The 22,236-nt window shown below is 52.2% G+C and overlaps 3 protein-coding genes across 11 annotated transcripts in view; 2 read left to right on the plus strand and 1 right to left on the minus strand.

Moving 5' to 3' along the window:
- The window catches only part of ATP5MF (ATP synthase membrane subunit f), an 8,560-nt gene extending 4,926 nt beyond the window's left edge, over nucleotides 1-3,634 (plus strand). The window contains exons 2-4 of the mRNA XM_032266456.1: nucleotides 1,647-1,754; nucleotides 2,571-2,687; nucleotides 3,477-3,634. Of these exons, the coding sequence (XP_032122347.1) occupies nucleotides 1,647-1,754; nucleotides 2,571-2,687; nucleotides 3,477-3,505 (254 nt within the window). The 3' untranslated portion in view covers nucleotides 3,506-3,634. The remainder of the gene's footprint in view (nucleotides 1-1,646; nucleotides 1,755-2,570; nucleotides 2,688-3,476) is intronic.
- A 793-nt stretch (nucleotides 3,635-4,427) lies between these two features.
- On the minus strand, nucleotides 4,428-19,825 carry CPSF4 (cleavage and polyadenylation specific factor 4). 5 transcript variants are annotated; one of them, XM_032266447.1, is made up of 8 exons: nucleotides 19,583-19,825; nucleotides 17,067-17,117; nucleotides 13,690-13,842; nucleotides 11,626-11,721; nucleotides 11,183-11,276; nucleotides 9,876-9,948; nucleotides 8,184-8,276; nucleotides 4,428-5,395 (listed from the first exon to the last, which is right to left on the minus strand). In XM_032266447.1, exons 1-8 carry the CDS (start codon nucleotides 19,683-19,685, stop codon nucleotides 5,327-5,329), a joined length of 732 nt encoding a protein of 243 aa, XP_032122338.1. In that variant the 5' UTR covers nucleotides 19,686-19,825; the 3' UTR covers nucleotides 4,428-5,326. The 5 variants fall into 5 exon arrangements, with proteins under 5 accessions (XP_032122338.1, XP_032122337.1, XP_032122336.1 ...); XM_032266446.1 differs by having other exon boundaries at nucleotides 8,184-8,279; XM_032266445.1 differs by having other exon boundaries at nucleotides 8,184-8,354.
- Nucleotides 19,821-22,236, plus strand: part of PTCD1 (pentatricopeptide repeat domain 1) — an 18,721-nt gene continuing 16,305 nt past the window's right edge. For 2 of the 5 annotated variants that reach the window (XM_032266438.1, XM_032266437.1), the window contains exon 1: nucleotides 19,990-20,222. Coding sequence is in view for 1 of the 5 variants with exons in the window: in XM_032266440.1 (XP_032122331.1) it covers nucleotides 19,822-20,097 (276 nt within the window). In the remaining 4 variants the exon portion in view is untranslated. Of the gene's footprint in view, nucleotides 20,223-22,236 lie in introns of all 5 variants that reach the window. The other 3 variants (XM_032266440.1, XM_032266436.1, XM_032266439.1) reach the window with 3 other exon arrangements.

The following is a 22,236-nucleotide window of genomic DNA, read 5'->3' on the forward strand; positions in this document are numbered from 1 at the left end:
GTGGCGTGCGCCTGTAGTCCCAGCTACTCCGGAGGCTGAGGCAGGAGAATCGCTTGAATACTGGAGGTGGAGGTTGGTTGCAGTGAGCCGAGATTACGCCACTGCACTCCTCAAAAAAAAAAAAAAAAAAAAAAAACCAACAAAAAACTGATCTTTAGCAGGATGTGGTGGCTCACACCTGTAGTCCCCACTGTTTAGGAGTTTGAGGCAGGAGGATCACTTGAGTCCAGGAGGCTCAGTGAGGCTGCAGTAAGCTGTGATCACAGCTGTGAATAACCACTGCACTCCAGCCTGGGTAATAGGTGAGACCCTGTCTCTTAAAATAAAATAAAAAGGCCAGGCACAGTGGCTGACACCTGTAATCGCAGCACTTTGGGAGGCCGAGGTGGGTGGATCACCAGGTCAGGAGTTCAAGACTAGCCTGGCCAAGATGGTGAAACCCCGTCTCTGCTAAAAATACAAAAATTAGCCGGGTATGGTGGTGCGTGCTTGTAGTCCCAGCTACTCGGGAGGCTGAGGCACAGAATTGCTTGAACCCAGGAGGCGGAGGTTGCAGTGAGCCCGGATCGTACCACTGCACTCCATCCTGGACCACAGAGTGAGATTCTATCTCAAATAAAATAAAAATAAAATAAAATAAATCAATCAATCTTTGCAGGGAGAACAGGGGAGACCATTCCTCCCTTAGGTGCATCTCCTGGATGCCTACAGGCCCAACCACTCCCTGGCCCTTCATAGTCTCCTCCTGGGCTCAGATGTGAGGACAGTGCAGCCTCAGCCAGGAGTCCTTCCGATTCCTTGTTCACAGACTCCCTTTGGAATATGGTCTGGGTCCATTCAGTCATTTGGAGTGCTTTTCCTAAGTCATTTGACTTCCCGGAATATGTTATCTCTGATTTTTTTATTTCTGGAAATTGTTGGGTCTCTGTGGTCCCAGGATGCTGGAGGTGGAGATTCCTTGGGTTTCTTTCATTGCACTTGCTCATTCTGGCCCCTTTGGGGAGGCTGGCAGCTGTGTGAACCCAGGTGCTCTCTGAGGCCCTTCCCCAGTAAACAAGTGTATCCAGTCTGAGTGAGACTCTTGAGGGCACTGTTACACCGCTGTCATTCCACATCCCCTCTTGTACGTTCTCCAAACACAGGTCCCCAGGGTTGGACAGGCCACCCTCACATTGGCTCCAGGGACATGGGGCCAGTCCTTCCCCCATGCTGTATGTGTGACCTTGGCCACGTTCCCTAACCTTTCTGAGTCTATTCCCTGACCTCTCCTGTAAAGTAAAGGCATAAACTGCTTGTTTTGAAGATGAAATAATCTAATAATGTCAAGTAAATGATAGCTTTGCAGTAATCTTTCCTGGCCTCCACTTCACTGCTTTGAGACCCTTTTCTGTAGTTATTCCCAGTAAGCCGTTACTCAGATGTCCTGCTGTTTAATAAAGCTGTCCCTGCAGCAGTTCTGCTATTACATAGACTCAGACTTAAAATAGTGGGCTTGATGTGACGTATTTGTAATATTATTTATGTGCAGCCTCTTGTAATTACATTATACACCTTTATTGCCTAGTTGAAATAGTGACATGAAAGGATGCCATTTATGTTATTGGGAGATTATTCAATGGGTATTTTTTCTCACTCTTCCCTTTCAGTACCATTGAAGGACAGGAAACTTCTGGAGGTCAAACTAGGAGAGCTGCCAAGCTGGATCTTGATGCGGGACTTCAGCCCTAGTGGCATTTTCGGAGCATTTCGAAGAGGTCAGAGTCTTGTGATGTGTGTAAACGAAAGCAAATCTCTGAGTCTTAAGGTCTCTTTTTGCCATGAATTAATCTGGACGATGAAGGCCTTGTTGTCTGAGAGCAGTAAGTTATGTAGACGAGGGGAGGGGTGGCTAGGCCTTGGACCTCCATGGTTGACTGGGCCTTTCAAAGGCTGGTTCTGAGATACTGCAGCCAAGAAAATGTTTTCTGTTGCTGGAATCAGTACGTCTGCCTCTGTCCTAAAAGAAATTCTAAAACTTCTTAAAGAGGAAAAATGAGTTGGAATCATAGTGAGCATTAGTCTATAGTATGATGCTCGCCTCCCTGCCAGAACTTCCAGGACAAATATTTGAAATGGCCCGTCTTGGCCAGGTGCAGTGACTCATGCCTGTAATCCCAACATTTCAGGAGGCTGAGGGGGGAGGATCGCTTGAGCTGAGTTTGAGAACAGCCTAGGCAATATGGAGAGACCCCTATCTCTATAAAAAACACAAAAGAAAAATTAGCCGGGTGTGGTGGTATATGCCTGTAGTCCCAGCTACTCAGGAGGTTACAAGATAAAGGCCAAAGGAGAGAGGAGGGATCCAGGTGGGCCTTGTTCAGGAGCTGGTATGTGCTTATAGTTCAGGCAGTGGTGATCAGAGACCCTACTGGCATTGGTGCTTTTCGCCTTTATCAGCAAAAATGCAGGGCGAGGGGCTTAAACAGCCAGAGCATGACAGGGTCCCTGAACGCTAGCTAGACTCAACTGTGCACTCCATTTCACTCAGTTGTGAGGCCCAGCAGGGCAGTGAGCGCCTCTTGCATTTGCAGGTTACTACCGGTACTATAACAAATATATCAACGTGAAGAAGGGGAGCATCGCGGGGCTTACCATGGTGCTGGCATGCTACGTGGTCTTCAACTACGCTGTTTCCTACAAGGAGCTCAGTGAGTGTCTCTGGGGCGTCTTGCCTTAAGTTTACCATGAGAGGGTGGTGGTGACTCATTTCATGAGATACAGCAGCTCACCTTCTTCTGAGGCTGAGGGACCTTTACTAAATTCCTTACTTATATTTCCACCTAAAAGAATTGGAGGGATGTAGCAGAGTACGGTATATGGGATAGTGTTTGAAGTGAGAAAATTGTGACAGAGAACACAGGAAAAACAAGATGAAGTCACGGTAAAGAAAATACTTAGAAGCATTCTTTAAAATACAGCAGGCTCTGTGAAAGTTTGGCTCGGTCTTCCTACTAGCCAATGCAGAAAGAGAAATGAGTTGCGTGGTATAATCTAGCATCCCAGAAAACCATGGCTGTTCTGGCTTTGAGCCTCAAGAGGAGCTTGTCTGGTGGGAGACTGGTGGAAAGTATCAGTTGTGGCCTCTGACTAGGCTGTTTATGACACTGTACCCCACCCCCCATCCCTATCTCACTCCTCTTCTACTGCACCAGGCTGTGCTGCCTCTGAAGGACGGGTTCTGTGGGGCTGTTTGTCTGAGAGGGTGTGCCCTCTGGAGAGAAAGCAGCTGGCCAGGTGGCAGGTTGGCTCCTGCAGTGTCTTTGTGCCCCCGGGTCTGCAGATTCTGCAGACACCCCGGCAGACAGGTCCTGGGTCATCTCTGAAGGGAATTCTAAGGCATGCTTTGGGTGATCTCAGCCTGTTGTTCTCGTCCCTGTCATCCTGTGCCTTCACTGTAACCTTTTAAGATGCTCACCATCTTGCCTTCCTGACTTCAGAGCACGAGCGGCGACGCAAGTACCACTGAAGAAGACGAGCTCAGCACTCCTCTCCTTAAGGAATAGTCTCGATTATTGCTGAATCCTTTCATATCCTAATGGAATTAACCTCCAAATAAAAGATGACTGGTATGTGTGCTGCATGCCTGCCTGCCATAGCCATTGTCTCATGCTCCAGGGGCTCCTGTGGCACAAGGTAGGAGAGATTGTCTTTACAGGGCGTTGACCCATGAAGGCCTTTGTGGACTCCCCAGACTACCACTCAGATCGTGTCCCAGTGCCCTAGGGGGCAGGGTGTCATCCATACTTTTCCCACATCAACAATGCTGAAGTCTGTCCTGTGGGTAGATGCATTGGTTGACTCTGGCCTTTAGGCGACTGGTATAACAGTCGGCCCTTTATGGTATAACACAAAGTCCTGTGTTCCTAAGAATGCCAGACCCCACCCTGTCTTGTGGTTCTAGGCAGGGGATTTTTGGATGGCCCAAATGTCTTCTCATCCTGTGTTTCTGCATCACCCTGGGGCATCAAGGGCTACAGGGTGGTGACCCAGCACCGTGGACAACCTCAGGCAGTCCCGATGCACAGGTTGCAAGGAGTGTGGCCCTCGGCTGAGGCTTCTCTAGCAGGAGGCTTAGTGGGATGGGGGTGAGGGAGGGGTGAGGGTCTATGGCGGCTCCTCCTTTCTTCCCCTTCATCAGAACCTCACTGGGGATGGGATGCTGTGCCCCAGGAATAGGTGCCACCTGACATCTGAGCTGAGGTGGAGGACCTGCCTGCTGGCTCCACAGGTCAGTCTCCCAGACCTGACTAGCTGTCTGTACAAAGGCCTTCAGGCAGCAGCACTTCCTCTATGAGACTGACATTTGTTGGAAGGGACAAGAAAACCAGGCTGTGACTGCAGCTGGCATGAGAGGCTTGGCATGAGACTCTTAAGTAATGAGACATAGCTTAAAAAACAAGATTTAATCAATTTTTTTTTACACCTGCACCCTCCCCCACTTTAATCAATTTTTAAAAAATTGTTCTTGCAGTTGAACATGGACAGGCCCACTTGCCCAGCAGGTTGCAGGTGACAGTTTCACATTTTCAAGGCTCAGGGACAGGGCAGTCTCCTCCACATGCCACAGGTGTCTGACAATGTAGACACTTGACAGGCAGGAGGCAGGCACAGATGATTTGAAGGGGTTGTCTATTTAAAGGCCTGCAGCTCCAGCTCAAGGGACACCTTAAACACTGTCAGGCACATACCCAAAGAGAAAAAGCAGCCCAAAGAGAACCTCAGACTTGAGAGCCCTGCATCCCTCAACCACTGCCACCTGGGACCAGGGCTAGCCTGAGGCAATGGGGGCACCTGAATTTGCCCTGAAGAGCTCCCTCGTTCAAATCACATTGATAGGCACAGCTTTAGGATTCAGCAGGGCAGGGAGGAAGCAGGCATGGGCTGGCCACAGCTTTGAATGACCTGCCAGCCCCCGGGGTCACCAAGAACTGGTGTTTAATGTGTGGAAAGACCATCGCCACACAGAACTACCCGGCACAAGCCCCTCCCCAGCAGCTTCCTCCCTCTGATGAAGGCAGGTTGTTTAGGGAGTCCCAGAATGGAGGCATCGATGTCTAGCCAAACATGATGTCGACTGCAGGGACCCAGCTGGGGCACATGTCCCTTTTTCAAAAAACAGTATGGCAAAATGATATGGAACTAACAGATGTGGCCCCTCCGAACGATGAACCCCACATGCCTGCGGGCCAGCTCAAGCCACAGTTGCGCCAAGAAGCGCGTGAAACAGTTAAATGCACACTCCCAACAGCAGGGCCCCCGGGCTGCTCAGAGCTGGCTCCAGCTGCTGTCACTGTCCACTGAGAAAGGCCAAGTGCCCTTTGGTGCATCTGTTGGCGTAGTGTCCTTTCTCGCCACACTGGGAACAGCAGGAAGCGGGGGGAAGAGGAGAGACAGACAATAACACTGTTCAAATGCAGTTTTCAACTAACATATAACCCACAAAGTCCCGTTGGGACAGGACTCTGAAATTTTCAGTGGTACAGTTTCTTTCAAATTGGAGGGTGAGGAAGCTCAGCATGGAAAGTGCAGTGGTGCAGAAACTAGCCAGCAACTCGGCAAGTGCAAGGGAGAATGAGGCCACCAGAAGAGGGCCTGCTAGCACCCCGCCGGGAGCTCTTTGAGGCCCACACCTCTCCCGCATGGTTGCAGGGGCTGCCCAGGGAGGGACTCACAAGTGGGGGCGGGGGCAGGACAAAGAGAAGCTGATGGCACCTGAGCACCACTTCATCTGGGGACCAAGCCCCTCTGCACCGTGGGCCAGCCACTTACCTCTGAGCCAAGGTCTGGGGTTCCCTGGCAGGAGACGGGAGGGAACAACGTGAGAAGTGTCCTAGCCTCCCCTCCCTTGGGGAGCCAGTGGCAGGGACAGAGGGTGGGCTGTCCCTGGCACTGGCTCCCCAAGGGAGGGGAGGCTAGGACACTTCCCTCGTGGCTGTGACACACCTGTCTAAGCTACCTTGGGGACAGGTTTTGATCACAGGATCAGAGAGAGGGAATGATGCTTAGACTTCGGTAAGGGGAGCCTGCAGAGCCACCTGACAAATCCAGCTCTGACCCTGCCTCATCCCAGTCCTGATTATCCAGGCCCTACTGTAGCTTCTCTTTACTCTTGTTACTCCTTAAACGGCAGCCTTGAGCACTGAACAGAAGGGTCGGGAGGCAGCTGGAGGCACTGACTCTGTGCTAACACCAGCCCCCTCAGTCCCTGCTGCCCCGAGGGGCTCTGCCCAATCAGCCAGCACTCTTGCCACCTCTATTCCCTGGCTCTGCAGTCCCTGTGTTTTCAACTTTGTCTGATCTGCAGGTGTGACTGTGTGTGGATAAGGGGCCAAGCAGCTGCTGTTAGGCCTTGGGCTAACATGATGGCCACAGGGGGGACCACATACCCTACTCACAGCATCTGGCACATCTACTGGGCCCCACAGCTGACCCTGGGGAATCCAGGACCCATATGAGGTGTCGCTGACATTAACCGGCTGAAAGGCTGTGGACAGAGGCATTAAGGCCCCAGCCCTACCTTTATAAGGCTCCAGGACTTAAGGGCACTTTCACAGAGGCGGCCCTGCTGAACAGGCTGGGAGGGCAGCAAGATGACAGCCAAGTCTGCTCTGCACACAGTCCCCCTTCCATGCTTTTTTTTTTTTTTTTTTTTTTTTTTTAGAGATGGAGTTTCACTCATGTTACCCAGGCTGGAGTGCAATGGCGTGATCTCAGCTCACCGCAACCTCCGTCTCCTGGGTTCAGGCAATTCTCCTGCCTCAGCCTCCTGAGTAGCTGGGATTACAGGCACGCACCACCATGCCCAGCTAATTTTTTGTATTTTTAGTAGAGACGGGGTTTCACCGTGTTGACCAGGAGGTCTCGATCTCTTGACCTCATGATCCACCCGCCTCGGCCTCCCAAAGTGCTGGGATTACAGGCTTGAGCCACTGTGCCCGGCCCCATGCTTTTTTTTTTTTGGTTGAGACAAGAGTGTCACTCTGTTGCCCAGGCTGGAGTGCAGTGGTGCAGTCATAGCTCACTGCAGGCTTGACCTCCTGGGTCCAAGCAATCCTCCCACCTCAGCCTCCCCAGTAGCCGGGACTATGGGCACGTGCCACCATACCCAGCGTATTTTGTGATTTTAATCTGGACTCATTCTTCAGAACTCCAGCTGTAGGAATTCTGTATGCTTTGGGTTGAGAACATATTCCTCACAGAGTAACGGGGGTTGATCCTGCCATGTACCAAAGGCACACCAATCCTGGGGCGATTTTAGATTAGAAAACTCTCATTTGTAAATTTCCAGCCTTAACCAAGGATGTGAATACAGGCCAAGACTCACGTAAGGGCCCATGAGTAACGTCAAAACTATCAAGAGATTTCTCTTCCCTGGCTGAGTGCGGTGGCTCACACCTGTAATCCCAGCACTTTGGAAGGCTGAGGCAGGCAGATCACCTGAGGTCAGGAGTTCAAGACCAGCCTGGCCAACATGGTGTAACCTTGTCTGTACAAAAATATAAAAATTAGCTGGGCATGATGGCGGGTGCCTATAACCCAGCTACTCAGGAGGCTGAGGCAGGAGAATCACTTGAACCCGGGAGGCAGAGGTTGTAGTGAGCCAAGATCATGCCACTGCACTACGTAGCCTGGGTGACAAAAAAAAACAGATTTCCCTCCCCTTCCCCCCCCTCCCCACAGAGCCAGGGGTGAACAGGACCATTTTCAAGGAGGTTTCTTTAAGCTCAGCCTTCCCAAGTGTCCCATTTTACGTACTGGGGGAGGGGACGGGGACAGGGTGCTATAACCCAGTGTCCCGTTCCCTTGGTGTGCCCTGCAGGATCTGAGGATGCCCCCAGGACAGCCAGCGGCACCAAGGCCTCTCCCTTCCTTGGATCAGTGTTTCTGTTTTGTTTCCAGCCTCTTGGGTGCTTCCCTCACCTGCCTGCAGGCCCCGTCCATTCATTCAGCAGGCGTTCTCACCATCCTTTACCTGGCCTCCGTGCAGTGTGGTGGGAAGTAGGACAGTCGCTAGCCCACCATAGTGGATGGTAACTAGACTATAACTTTATGCTTACAATCAGCAAAAATGAATGTTTTCATTTTTCTCATTTTGCCAAACATATAGGGAAGACCCCACCCCGTCCCTCAGCCCCAGGACTTACCTTATAACAGGTGACCTGCTCCAGTGGCCGGGGTCCCCGGTTGCCCGCACTGCTGTTTTGACTCTGCATGACCCCGATGACCTGCGGGGTTCTCTGCTGATTGGGAGAAGAGTTCTGACTCGTTAACTGGATCAAGGAGGACGACCTTTGTAATGGCGGATTGTTACTTTGCTGGAAAGAGTTATACAACACGGTTTTACTGTGGAAAACATGTGCACGCAGACTACCAATGGGGACAGGAAAAAAGAGGGCGGGACTTGTCCCGCATGAACGGCAGGAAGAAGGGCTTCCACGACGGCCCAGCTCAGGAAAGCGGGCGGCAGAGAAATACCTGGTGATGATGGCAGGAGCCACTGCCCGAAAAACACCATGCAGACACACAAAAACGAAAAATAAAATAGAAAACAAAACATCGAAGAGACAACAGGAGGTCTCTGGGGCAGTGGGACAAGAGCATGATCAGGCCTTACTTTGGTTTCTGAGGTTCTAGCTTCAGGTCAGGATGAACGCTTGGTTCAGCCAGATGTTTAGCAGCCTACACGGCGAGCAAGTCACAGAAAAACAGTTGGAGCCTGACACGCTGAGCTGCATTCTCGGGCTGAGAGGACCCTCCTCTAGGGAGCCCCGCCAGGAGGAGGGCAGCGACTTCTGGGGTAGGGATTCCACAGCAGGGCCTCCTCCTCACTAGGTGGGATCCTGGCTCTGGCCCATAAGTGCAGAACCCGAGCTAGGAAACCCCCAGGTTGGCACGGCTGCACCTACACCTGGAATTCCCGGCTTTCCCCATCAATAGTTCAGTATGATTGGCGCCTCCACACAACTACATCCTCTCCTGGCTGTTCAGCCTCTAGCACCGAGCAGGGCTGGTCAGCCCAGAGCCCAGCAGGGGAGGAGGTGAGACTTTGGGTTCAAGGGGTGGGTGGGCTTGGTGGGCATGTTGGGGACCCTGCCTGATGCTAGCTCTGCCTTGATGCCAGCCTTTCCTCTTGGCCCAACCCCTGACTCCCATAACCAAACTCATGGTGCCCTTGGCGTTGAGGGGCTGCTGTGGACCCCTTGTGTCTATGGCATTGCCCTCTCTCCTCGTGTTTGAAGGGACAGACCAGCTGCTTGGCTGTGGGGCCTCATCTAGAAAACTGGAGCAGGCTGGGCCTGCAGTCCTATCCTCACCCCTCCTTTCAGCCTCCACTCCACAGGAGCAGGGGTGGTGCTGGCCAGAGTGGTCAGTTAGTTCTGCTGCCACACCTGCTCCTGCCCAGTGGTGTCACCTCAGGCAAGTTCCTCTCTCTAGAAGTCTCAGTTTCCCTATTTGCAAAACGAAGGGTCTGACCCAGGAGCAATAGCAGCAGACACGGTGCCCAGTACCCAGGCCACCCTTCCTGCCAGCCCCTGGGGCAGACACTGCTGAACCAGGCAGCCCCATCTCACAACAGGTGGCCAGTTGCATGGTGCCTGAACCATGTCTGCTGCTGCGCTCAGCCTTACTGAGGTTCTAGGGTGAAAAGGCCATCTGTCTCTTGAGGGAGATACACACGGCTTTGCTCCTAACTTTTCTGCAGAAACTTGGGAGACTACCCTTCTCTCCCAAGTTTTCCAGTGAGGTCTAAGGCAGACCGCACACCTGGGGGCACTGAGGTTCTTGCTGTAGAAAAGGCACTTCCTACACGGGCCAAGGAGGGCCGGGCACGGTACCTTTGCCGGAGGCTGTGTCTGCTGTGGCAGTGGGGGCTGCTCGGTGGTTCCCATGGGCAGTTCAAATCGAGGGCTGATCACCAGCAGCCGGAGGGGATGAGAACAAGAGAAGGAGTTAGGGGTGAGGGATGAGAAGAGAGAAGCCAGACCATGCTCTTAAATTCCAGCCCCAGGAAAATCACACTCAGCTGCCCCAGCACAAGGTGACAGAAGCTGCAGGGATGGGGTGGGGCTGGCACTCAGCTCTGCTCCTTAGAGGCCGCACGAGTGGCAGGAAGAACAGAACTAGCTTGCCTGGGCTCAGACCTAGCTCTGCCCACACCAAGCTGGGAGACTCACGCCAGTGCTGCTCGGAAATGACAAGGCTGTGCTGGTACATGCCCCATTCCCCGCTGGGTCTTACTCCGGTGACGGCCCCTCCTCCCATCACTTGGTGACAGTCCGCCCCACAAGTAGGAATCCCTGGACCACCTGCAGGTGCCTGCACTCTCATCCAGGGAGTGAGACCCAGTGACAGCACCGGCCACTTCCCTGCAGTGAGAAGCAGGGACCAGCGTCCTCACAGGCCCGGAGATTGTTATCCTGCTGCAGGTTGAGCAGTGTGGGTGAGGCAGCCAGGGGGAGAGGAGGCTTTCCTGCAGTCCCAGTGCCACCTCAGACAGAAGCCCAGGTCTACAACCAAAGTGACAGACGGGCACTGGGCTCCAGGGACAAGATAATGGACCTGCAAGAGGGGTGCTAACCCCACAGAGCGAGAATTAAAACCCGTCCTCAGGGGCTCACAGACTTGCCTTTGACCACATGCCACCATCTGCCACCATGTGCCCCTGGCCAGGGACCCAGCCCTGAGCCTCAGTGTGCTCCTGTGTGAAATGGGTGCGTTCTCTCCCACCCTCACTGTTGCATCACTACTTATTCTACGTGAAACCCCAAGCTTAGGATTTCCTGAGCCTCCACATAGGAAGCCCTGAAATTGTAGTTTCCTTCCTTTCCTTTAGGGCACAGGTTCCTAACTGGAAGTCTCTAAATTCCCTAAATGATATGCAAGGCTACACGTGTGTCTCTGTCCCACAGCTTCCATTAGATTACCCAAGAAAGGCCAGCTGCTGGTCCAGGCAGAGCCACCTCTGGGCTCAGGGAGCATTGGTGGCCATAGCAGGGATACCTTCCCCATCTCCTGCCCCCACCCTTGGTCCTGGTACTGACATCACCCAGTGACCAAAGCGCAGCTGGCCCAGGGAAGATACAGAGAGCAGCGGGGCCTGGGCCAGAAGCATGCGTAGAGGGCAGAGTGGCTGGCTACTCACTGCATGAATTTACATGAGGGGCCCTCCGGGCAGAATCCCACGAGGTAATTCACACAGATGACTCTCCGTGTGTGCCGGTGCCTGCACAGGGGACCTACAGAGCCAAACATCTGGTCACTCAGATGTCCCCTCTACCAGAGAGCTGGAGCATGGCTTAAAATGCTGGCTGTCCCCCATTCATGGAAGACAGTGGACAGGGACTTCACCTCTCAACACTGGTCTACTTATGAAAAATGCAGGTGGACCACCACCCACCCAGCATGCTTGGGAGATTCAAGGGAGATGAGGGGTATGAGAAAGCCTCACTAGCTACAGAATGGCAGGTTTTGCTGAGACAGGTAGGGGGAGATGTGCTAGGTAGGCTAGCTGGCAGCCTCCATAGTGTGTGGGCAGAGAATGGAGGATTGGCTTCTTGCCAGAGGCCCGCCCACCCTGGCACCTACCATGCTTGCAGAAGCCGCGGTCGTACCAAGGGCAGTCCTTGATCTTGGACTCGGGGTCTATGTGTAGGAAGGGGCACTCCTTGTTGCTGCACTCTCCTGCAGGGAAACCTGGACATGAGGCCACCTGGGAGAGCCAGGGCCAGGCCCACCTTGGCTTCATCCAAGGAAAAGAGGTTCTGGTGTCTGGTTTTGGCCTGATGAGCCCTGAGAGCCAGGGCAGAGAGTCTCAGAGCCCCAGCTTTCTGTACACCAGGGCTGTGACAGAAATGCACCCACTGAGACCAGGAATTTCCACTCTGATTGGCTCTTCACATCTAAGAGCTGGGACAAGGGTAGGGGGAGGCACTTGTGGACCTGCCCCTCTCTGAAGCAGTGGGCCACAGGGACCACCGGCACTGAGAACCACCTTCCTGGGTAGCCGCCACCTCCAGGCTCACCACCTCCAATCCACATTAACAACTGTGCTCAGAATCCAGAAGCAATGCAAACTCCTTCCCCAAGCCCCTCCGCAGGCTCAGCCTCTGCCACCCCCAGCCACACGGGTCCCCCTGCACCAGGACCAGCCTCTTCTCAACCTTCCACTCCCAGCTCAGGAATCCCCTCATCCTCGGCCACTCTGCTTCAAGAAGCTTCTGATCACGGTTTCTTTCCTTCAGAGCACTTGTCATAAGCAATTCTCTTCTCTGTTTGTTTCACTGGCTCATCGGCTACTTTTTTCCCTGGACCCTAAGAGTGAAGGCTTCACAGGGCAAGGACTTCTTCACCTTTGTCCCTGCAGTGCCTAGAAAGGGGGCCCTCAACCCAATGTCTGTGGTGCAGGTGACAGAAGCTGCAGACAGTGCGTCCTGCACCGGGGCTATCAGCAAGGAAGGAGCGACCCCTAGGCCACTTGTACAGTGGTGCCTTGAGAGCCTGCCCAGGAGAACCAGCTGCTGCCTCTGGGGCCAGATGGGAGGCCACTGCCCCATCCCAGTGCTAGTATGGGCAAGAGGTCGGGGGGAATGTGCTACATAGGACAATGACAGAATGGGTCCTATTTCTTCTCAGCTTATGCCACCTCCACAAAACATGCCACAGCTCTCTTTAACAAGCCAGCAGGCCATGCCTGTTGAGATGCTGAAATAATTAATGTCTCCTCCAACAGCAGTGCTTTGAAAGCACAAAACATACCCTGCATTCCTGGGCTCACTGCAGGATTCCAACCTCCTACCTGGTTCCCTGCACAGGACCAGAGCCAGCCTCATGCCGACCCACAGAGCTGCTTCCTGGGAAACGTCAAAGTGCAGACCCAAGCAGGGAATCTGGGGATGCATTCCAGCAGGGAGCACAACATCTCTGCCAGGCTCTGTGCCAGCCCCACTGACTCCACCCAGTCCCCTGCTTCTCCACGCAGGCTACTCAGGACAGCCAAGGTCACAGATTCTCTAAGCAGGGCTCAAGGCAAGCCCATTACTACCAGAAAACACATCTGGGGCTGCTGTTCTGAAGGGCTGTTTAGGATGGCTGAGATGTCACCAGGATTATGGCCCCAGAGATAAGGAACCAGCTCGGACCTGAGAGGTAGTGCCCACACTGGAGGAAGAAGTGGGTTTCAGGGAGAAGGCAGACGTGGACAGACTATCAACCATGGACATAATGCAGCCAGGTGCACAACTCACTGCTTCCTGGTCACCCTCATTAGCCTCAAGTCCCAGTGTGCTCAAAAGTGCTCAAAACCCTGAAGCACTCTAAAGGGATGCACAGGGCCAGGCATGGTGGCTCATGCCTACAATCCCAGCACTTTGGGAGGCCAAGGCAGGTGGATCACTTGAACCCAGGAGTTCAAGACCAGTCTGGGAAACACAGTGAGACCCTGTGTCTTAAAAAAAAAAAAAAAAAGATGAGCAGAGAATAGCCATGCTGTCCCCCTAAAAGCTGGCTGAGGCTGGCAGGCTCTGTCTGAGTTTCTCCTCTGAGGCTAGAAAGATGGGAAAAGCAGGCAGTGACCATAGGGGCACTGAGCAGCCAGCAGACCTCTTTGTGCCTTGTTTCTGGGCAGAGCCTCCAGGGTTCCAGATGCCTTACCAAACTTGGAGTAGAAGTAGCACTCGGGCATCTTGGTCATGTCATACTCATGCAGGAACTCGCACTGGTCCCCCTTCTTACATAGGCCTCGCAGCCAGTGTTTGCACACAACTGTCTTCTCGCCGCTGATGTGGCGAAATGGACACATGCCTCCTGCCAGGAAGATGGGGACAGGGTGTCAGGAGACAGGCCACTCTGGGCCCGGTGACAGGGCCTGGAGAAGCTGAGGCACCTTCACCTCCTAACTTCCAGAGCCACCTGAAGGCATCACCTGAATGGGGCAGAGGTCCCCTTCACAGAAGGCAACATGATTTTAGGTAGTATGCTGACAGACACTTTACATTTTACTTTACCATTCATTCATTCTGATTTGTAGTCTTGAACCGTCACCTGGGCTGAAGTGCAATCTTGGCTCACTGCAACCTCTGCCTCCGGGGTTCGAGCAATTCTCCTGCCTCAGCCTCCCGAGTAGCTGGGATTACAGGTGCCTGCCACCATGCTCAGCTAATTTTTTGTATTTTTAGTAGAGACAGGGTTTCACTATGTTGGCCAGGCTGGTCTCAAACTCCTGACCTCGTGATATGCCCACCTTGGCCTCCCAAAGTGCTGAGATTACAGGCATGAGCCACCACGCCCGGCCCATTTCACATTTTAATAGTAATTCCTGGTCTCACAGATACTATTGTAAGACGGAGGCATAAAAAGTGGGAAGACGTTCGGAGGCCGAGGAGGGTGAAACATGACGTCAGGAGTTTGAGATCAGCCTGGCCAATATAGTAAAACCCCGTTTCTACTAAAAATACAAAAATTAGCCAGGAATGGTGGCTCGCACCTGCAGTCCCAGCTACTCAGGAGGCTGAGGCAGAAGAATCGCTTGAACCCAAGAGGCAGAAGATGCAGTTAGCTGAGATCATGCTACTGCACTCCAGTCTGGGTGATACTATTTCTTAATTTGATTAAATAATAGTTCCAGTGGTACACAGACATGAAATCCTAAGAGAGACAGTGAAAGAAAAACAGGTCTTGGAAATCCTAAAGCATAAAGAAGACGGACTCTAGGTGGGCTCCGTCTCCACTAAAAAGTACCCACTTGGCTGCCAAGAATTAAGAAAGATGAACTTGGCTGGGTGCAGTAGCTCATACCTATAATCCCAGCACTTTGGGAGGCCAAGACAGGAGAATCACTTGAGCCAAAAGTTCAAGATTAGCCTGGGCATGATAGTGAAACCTTGTCTTTACACACACACAAAAAAAAGAAAAAAAAATTAAAAATTAAAAAATTAGCTGGGGAGCCAGGCATGATGGCTCATTCCTGTAATCCCAGCACTTTGGGAGGTCAAGGTGGGAAGACAGGAGTTTGAGACCAGCCTGGCCAACATGGTGAAACCCCGTCTCTACTAAAAATACAAAAAATTAGCCAGATGTGCTGGCATGCACCTGTAATCCCAGCTACTTAGGAGGCTTAGGCAGGAGAATTACTTGAACCCAGGAGGCAGAAGCTGTAATAAGCTGAGATCATTGCACTCCAGCCTGGACAACAAAGCAAGACTCCATCTCAAAAAACAGAAAGACCAATATCAGAATTGAGGAAATGTGATGTGTACACATTGAGGGAGATGTCTGTGGCAGGACCTGATGGGACAGAGCCAGCCTCTGGGAATGTGTGGGACTTCTAACAAGTGGCCTGACAGGACCACCGTGAAGGTCCAACCAGAGTGAGCCCGTTCTATACTTCTGCTGTCCATTATGGCAGCTGCCAGCCTCATGTGACCATTGAGCACTTGAAACACGACTAGTATGTCTGAGGAGTTTAAGTTTTATAACTGTGATTTGACTTAATTTAAATTTGAATTGCCGCATGTGGCTAGTGGCTACTATATTAGTAGTCAACAGAGAGATATCCCTGTGTTGTGGATGGCTGTGCTAACAGAAGGTGGCTGGTCAGAAGGGCAGAATTACTGAGCAAAGACATGGGAATAAGACCAGGATCCCAGTAGAGGTAATGACGTTCTGACTGGACAGTGTGAGGTTGACCTGGTTGATCTTCCAGAAACTTTACTACCTCAGTGGTAAATGACATTATAGAAGCAAAACTCACCAAAACCATTCATTAAAACCAGCCCTTTGGGCAGGGCGTGGTGGCTCATGCCTGTAATACCAGCACTTTGGGAGGCCTAGGCCGGTGGATCACCTGAGGTCAGGAGTTTGAGACCAGCCTGAAACCCCGTCTCTACTAAATTAGCTGGGCGTGGTGGCGCATGCCTGTAATCCCAGCTACTCAGGAGGCTGGGGCAGGGGAATGGCTTGAACCCAGGAGGTAGAGGTTGAGGTGAGCCGAGATGATACCATTGCACTCCAGCCTGGGCAACAGGAGTGAAACTCTGTCTAAAAAACAAAAAAACCAAAAAAGCAGCCCTGTGCTCTGATTCTCTGCTCCCCCTTTTTAAGCTTCTGATTAATATTTAAGTTTCCTAAATAAATTTTCCTACAGCAAGAAAAATGCCCAGACTGTGGAATGTTAAGATTGTGCCTAGTGATACTTTTTTTTTTTTTTGAGATGGAGTCTCGCTCTGTCACCCAGGCTGGAGTGCAGTGGCATAATCTCAGCTCACTGCCACCTCCGCCTCCTGGGTTCAAGTGATTCTCCTGCCTCAGCCTCGTAGCTGGGATTACAGATGTGCGTCACCACACTCAACTAGTTTTTGTACTTTTACTAGAGATGGTTTCACCATGTTGGCCAGGTTGGTCTCGAATTCCCGACCTCAGGTGATCCACCCACCTTGGCCTCCAAAAGTGTTGGGATTACAGGTGTGAGCCACCAAGCCTGGCTCCTAGTGATATTTCTAATGGATTAGCAAAGAGACTAGCTTGTGTAGTCTGTGTTGGAGGCTGGTTAGTGAGAACAAGACCCCATAAGATGGGTTATCATGGGGTGCTTTGATGGGAGGCCCAGCGAACCATGAGTCTGTGGAGACTGTAGAATCAGAAAGGCCTGGGTGCAGACACTGGGCTCTGCCACTATTAACTCTGTGAGCTGGAGAAAGTTCCTGAAAGTCTCAGTGCCGGAGGCTTCTCTCCATGTCACAGGCCAGCTTGTGGCCCCAGGGAATGTGAAGTGATAAGGCAGCCTGAGAGCCAGGATCAGTCCTGTGTTTTAGGTTTCAGGTGGAACATCCCATCAGGTTCCTAGCCTGTCCAAACCGGAGTTTTATCTACAGACATCATTAGTCTATAGAAAGGAATGTGAGCCAGAGACCTGGATCATTAGTCTATAGAAAGGAATGTGAGCCAGAGACCTGGGGGCCTCCAAGTCTGCTGGGGACAAGGAGGTAGGAGGGCACCTCAGGAGGCACATCAGGGAGCCTGGAGTCTTTTACCTTTGCCGCAGGCAGCTTTTAAAAAGAATTCACAGACAGCAGCCCCCGACTCTGTAGAATGGAGAGAAAAGGAAAAGAATCAAACAAAGAGGTACAATTGCTATTATGTCTGAAGACAGTGGGAGGGAACCCTTCTGAACTCTGACCCACCAAGGGTTCAGGGTACAGGAAATAAAGTAGCAAAAACATGCAAAGCCCAATCAAGGATGAAGCTGCTTATTAGTAATGTCCTGAAATGAGACACATACATTGAGAGCAGTTATTACCCAGTGCTTTGAGAGCCTCCTATATACAAGATCCTTTCAAGGAGTAAAGAGTGGGTGGGGAAAGGAAGGCTGGAGTACAATATCAAGAAATAACATTTTTTTTTTGAGATGGGGTTTCACTCTTGTTGCCTGGGCTGGACTGCAATAGTGCAATCTTGCCTTGCTGCAACCTCCACCTCCTGGGTTCAAAAAATTCTCCTGCCTCAGCCTCCCAATGGCTGGGATTATAGGCGCCCACCACCATGCCCAGCTAATTTTTGTATTTTTAGTAGAGATGGAGTTTCACCATGTTTTCCAGGCTTGTCTCGAACTCCTGACCTCAGGTGATCTGCTCGCCTTGGCCTCCCAAAGTGCTAGGATTACAGGTGTGAGCCACCTCGCCCTGCCCAGCGAAATTATCTAGTACAGAAGTGTCACCATGTAAATTTGTGGGACAGACAGCGAAAAAAAAGTATATCTAGGCCAAGTGTGGTGGCTCATGCCTGTTATCCCAGTACTTTTGAAGGCCGAGGTGAAAGGATTGCTTGAGCTCAGGAGTCCAAGATTCGCCATGGGAAACATGGCGAAACTGTGTCTCTACCAAAAAATACACACACAAAAAATCTGTCAGGCATGGTGGTGCACGCCTGTGGTCCCAGCTACTTGGCAAGCTGAGGTGGGAGGATTGCTGGAGCCTGGGAAGTCAAGGCTGCACTGAGCCATGATTGCGCCACCAAGGCACTTATACTTACAGAGGGAGCCCCTATCTCAAAAGCAAACAAACAAACAAAAAAAACCACATGAAGGGACAGACTTAGAAGTCACATGTGCATGACAAGGCATGGCTGCCTGAGGAGAGGGAGGCTGCTGGGAGAGGTGGGAGACCCCACTGGTAGTTGTGGGCGACAGCACAGAACACTGGAGAGCTTGCTGAGGAGGACCACCTCTCTGTAGGAGACCCCAGGTCTGCCATCCATTGAGTGGTGGTCGTCAGCAAGTCCCTTCCCCCACCCCACCTGGGTCTTAGTTTCTCCATCTGTGGATTGAACTCAGTGACTTCCACCAGCCCCCAAACTTTAAGGTTATAGCATTAGATTTCAAGTACTGTATGTCCAGACAGAAAAGAAGGCCAGGCGCGGTGGCTCACACCTGTAATCCCAGCACTTTGGGAGGCCGAGGCGGGCGGATGACGAGGCTAAGAGATCGAGACCATCCTGGCCAACACGGTGAAACCCTGTCTCTACTAAAAAAATACAAAAATTAGCTGGGCATAGTGGCGCTTGCCTGTAGTCCCAGCTACTCGGGAGGCTGAGGCAGGAGAACTGCTTGAACCCGGGAGGCGGAGATTGCAGTGAGCCGAGATCGCGCCACTGCACTACACCCTGGCGACAAAAGCGAGACTCTGTCTCGAAAAAAAGATAATAAAGAAGACACAAAGAAAACGATTAGTTTCTTTTAAAGTACAAGATATTCCACTGAGTAGCGGGTGGGGAGCCAGGGGTCACCACACGAAGGGAAGGAGTGAAGGAAGTTCATTTAGGTCAAGGGTCCATACAGCTGCTGGGTGTGATAATTAACTCAGAATTGAGGTCCAGAAAAAAGTGGAGACAGGCCCCAAATTGGGGATGAGCTCCCAAAAGAATGAGTCCTAGAGGGGTTTGAGAGTCTAGCTGGGGTCTCCTAAAAAGAGGTGGTCCTTCCGTCAGCAGGCCTCCTCCAACGCCTCAGTTTTAAAGAAAGCAAGACGAGACACTCAACGTAGGGTGGGGGGCGGGAAGTAGGGAGTGGGATACCCTAGTACTCTCCTGTATTTGGGAGAGTGCTAAGGGAGGGTTCCAATCCTGGATAACCCACCTTAATTCAAGAATTAAGCGAACAAATTCCTGCCCTCCTACAGATTACCTCTGAACCGCCGCCGCATGAGGCCAAATCCGAGGCAGGGAACTCCTGAGTCCAAGTGAGGGGAAAAGGGGTCCCCAGACGGTGGAAATGGGGGCCTGGGATTCAGGAGTCCTAAAACCAAGGGTGAGGGTCCCGGGATCCAGAAGAGGAGGTCTCAGGATAGAGTGGGAAGAGTCCCGGGACCACAGAGGAGGGACTAAAGGGGAGGGTCCCAGGACCCGGAGGAGGTGGGAGGAGTCCCGGGACCAAAGGGGAGGGATCCCAGGATCCAGAGGAGGCGGAGGTGGGGGTGGGGGGACGTCTCAAGACCGAGGCGAAGAGTCCCGGGTCCGAGTCGCTCTCGCCCTCCCGCCTGGGCCCCGCGCTCACTGTCCATGCCGGGGAAGGGCAGCGGCTGCGCCCCGAGCTGCTGCTCCACCGCGATCTCCAAGTCGAACTTGATGTGGTCCACGCTGGCGATGATTTCCTGCATGGTGGCGGCGGCGGCCCCACCGGCCCGGTTCCCCCTAGGTCTCCTGACGCCCTGTCGCCTCTACCCGCCGCCGACCCAGCCGCCGGCCCCGCCACACACGGTCCCGCTTCGCCTCGCCGCCGCCGCCACCCGAGGGATGCCGGGAGCGCCCGGAGCCCGCGCCGGCCCATGCGCCTGTCCAGGACCGGCCAATCGAGCGCGGAGTTCCACTGCTCCGCTAGTCCCGGCTAGCCGCCAGCCGAACGCCGGCCTCGCTTCGCCGGAAACCCGAAACCACACGCGAGTCGGCGACGCGGACTGCGCCTGCGCACCCGGGGAGCAGGTGACCGGAGGGAGGCTTGCGTGCGCTGCGGGGCTCCGGCAGGGCGCGACGCGGGCGCACCGGCGGAGTGCACTGCTCCGGACACTTCAAGTGAGTTCCTGTGTGATCCTCGCAGAAGCCCCGGGACCCGGGCAGAGACACATCACAGGGGCAGGAAGTGTCCGAGCCAGGATTGGAGCCGGGGGTGTCAGAGGAAGGAAAGTGAGGCTGCAGAGGTCCGTGTGGAGAGGGTTCGGCGTTGGCCTGAGGGTCCAGGTGGGGGTCTGAGGAAGAGCAGGTCTCCGAGGAAGGACGGCCGCAAAGTGTCTCTAATTGAGGATTTTTTCTTTTCTCGCTCTGTGGCCCAGGCTGGAGTACAGTGGTGCGATTATAGCTCACCGCAGCTTCAAGTTCTCAAGCTCAAGCGATCCTCCCACCTCAGCCTCGGGAGTAGCTGGGACTACAGACGCTGCACGACCACGCTTGGCTAATTTTTTTTTTTTTTTTTTGAGATGGAATTTCGCTCTTGTTGCCCAGGCTGGAGTGAAATGGTGCAATTTCGGCTCATCGCAACCTCCGCCTCCCGAGTTTCAAGCGATTCTCCTGCCTCAGCCTCCCGAGTAGCTGGGATTACAGGCACCTGCCACCACGCCTTACTAATTTTGTACTTTTAGGAAAGACGGAGTTTCTCCGTGTTGGTCAGGCTGGTCTCAAACTCTCGACTTCAGGTGATCCACCCACTTTAGCCTCCCAAAGTGCTGAGATTACAATAGGCTTAAGCTACTGAGCCCGTCTGGCTGATTATTTGAATTTTATTTTTATTTTTTTGTGTGCTTCAAGCCTTTGTTGAGGAAGGCAAAGTCAATTTGAGGCATGGGTTTATGTACAAGAGGAAAGGGAGGTGGAACATGTACCAAAAAGTGGGCCCCCACATTCCCTTCTAGGTGATTTTTATTTTTAATTTTTGTAGTTGGGGGTTGGGGGTCTTGCTACGCTGCCCAGGCTGGTCTCGAATCCCTGGCCCCGAGCCCCAAGCAATCCTCCCACCTGGGCCTCCCAAAGTGCTGGGATTATAGGCATGAGCCATTGTACGGCCTAATTGAGGGATTTTTAACCAGGGTTGGGTAATGAACTTGTGTAGGAACAAAATGACACCGTTATTTTCTCTATGTGAAATTTAGCATTTCTTTTCCCTATTGCTGGAGCAGCCTTAGCAGTGCCTGAAACTATGTCCTAATTTCAAGTGAGAGGAAGTGTAAATGATAGTTCCAGAGAAGAGTTTGTGCAAGGCCGGGCGTGGTGGCTCACACCTGTAACCGCAGCACTTTGGGAGGCCCAGGTGGGCGGATCACTTGAGGTGAGGAGTTTGAGACCAGCCTGGCCAACATGGCAAAACCCTGTCTCTACTAAAAATATACAAATTAGCCGGGCGTGGTGGTGCACCCATGTAATCCCAGCTACTCAGGAGGCTGAGGCAAGGACATTAGAGTGAGACTCAAAAAAACCAGTTTGTGCGGCATCTACCAGGTGTTATTTTAAGCTGTCATATTCATTACTGCTTTGAAATTATGATAGGGTCTTGTTATTTAATGCATTGAAAGAAGCATCTATACTAGTATAGTAGAAATTTGTTTTTAAAACATTTGGATATTTATTTCAATATCATTACTATTTTGTAATTCTGTGTATTGCCCTTAAAGCACGTAAGGCAGGGCATGGAGGCTTATGCCTGCAATCCCAGCATGTTGGGAGGCCCAGGCTGGAGGATTGCTTGAGGCCAGGAGTACTAGACCAGTCTGGCAATATAAGGAAACTCCATCTCTACGAAAAATTAGCCAGGCATTGTAGTGTGCGCCAGTAGTTCCAGTCAATTGGGAGGCTGAGGTGGGAGGATCATTTGAGCCCAGGAGTTGGAAGTTGCAGTGAGCTATGATTGTGCCATTTCATTCCAGCCTGGGCAACGTGAAGACCCCATTCCAAAAAAAAAAGAAAATTATATAAACACCATGCTTGTAAGAAGGAGTGGCAGGGCTTGCCAGAAACAAAATGATAAAGGCCCCCCTGCACTAGTTTCACGAAGATGCTGGTCAGGAGAGTCTTTCCATAGGTTACATGGACCTGAGTTCAAAGCCAGCCCTGCCCAAGCTGGCTAGTATCATTCACTGTGCTGCTGTAGGACCCCAGCAAGTCTCTCCCCTTGCTGGGTCTAGGTTTTTTTTTTTTTTTTTTTTTTTTTTTTTTTTTTTTTTT

The sequence above is a fragment of the Sapajus apella genome, unplaced genomic scaffold (assembly GCF_009761245.1).
Source record: "Sapajus apella isolate SASKATOON/1434 unplaced genomic scaffold, GSC_monkey_1.0 scaffold159, whole genome shotgun sequence".
In the NCBI taxonomy this organism is placed as follows: Eukaryota; Metazoa; Chordata; class Mammalia; order Primates; family Cebidae; genus Sapajus; species Sapajus apella.

Coding starts and splice junctions, on each gene's coding strand:
- CPSF4 (XM_032266445.1), bottom strand. CDS start 19,685: ATGCAGGAAATCATCGCCAGCGTGGACCACATCAAGTTCGACTTGGAG. Junction 8,355..9,875: donor AGACACAGCCTCCGGCAAAG/GTACCGTGCCCG, acceptor AACTCTTTCCAG/CAAAGTAACAATCCGCCATT. Junction 5,396..8,183: donor AGCAGGTCACCTGTTATAAG/GTAAGTCCTGGG, acceptor TGCTGTTCCCAG/TGTGGCGAGAAAGGACACTA.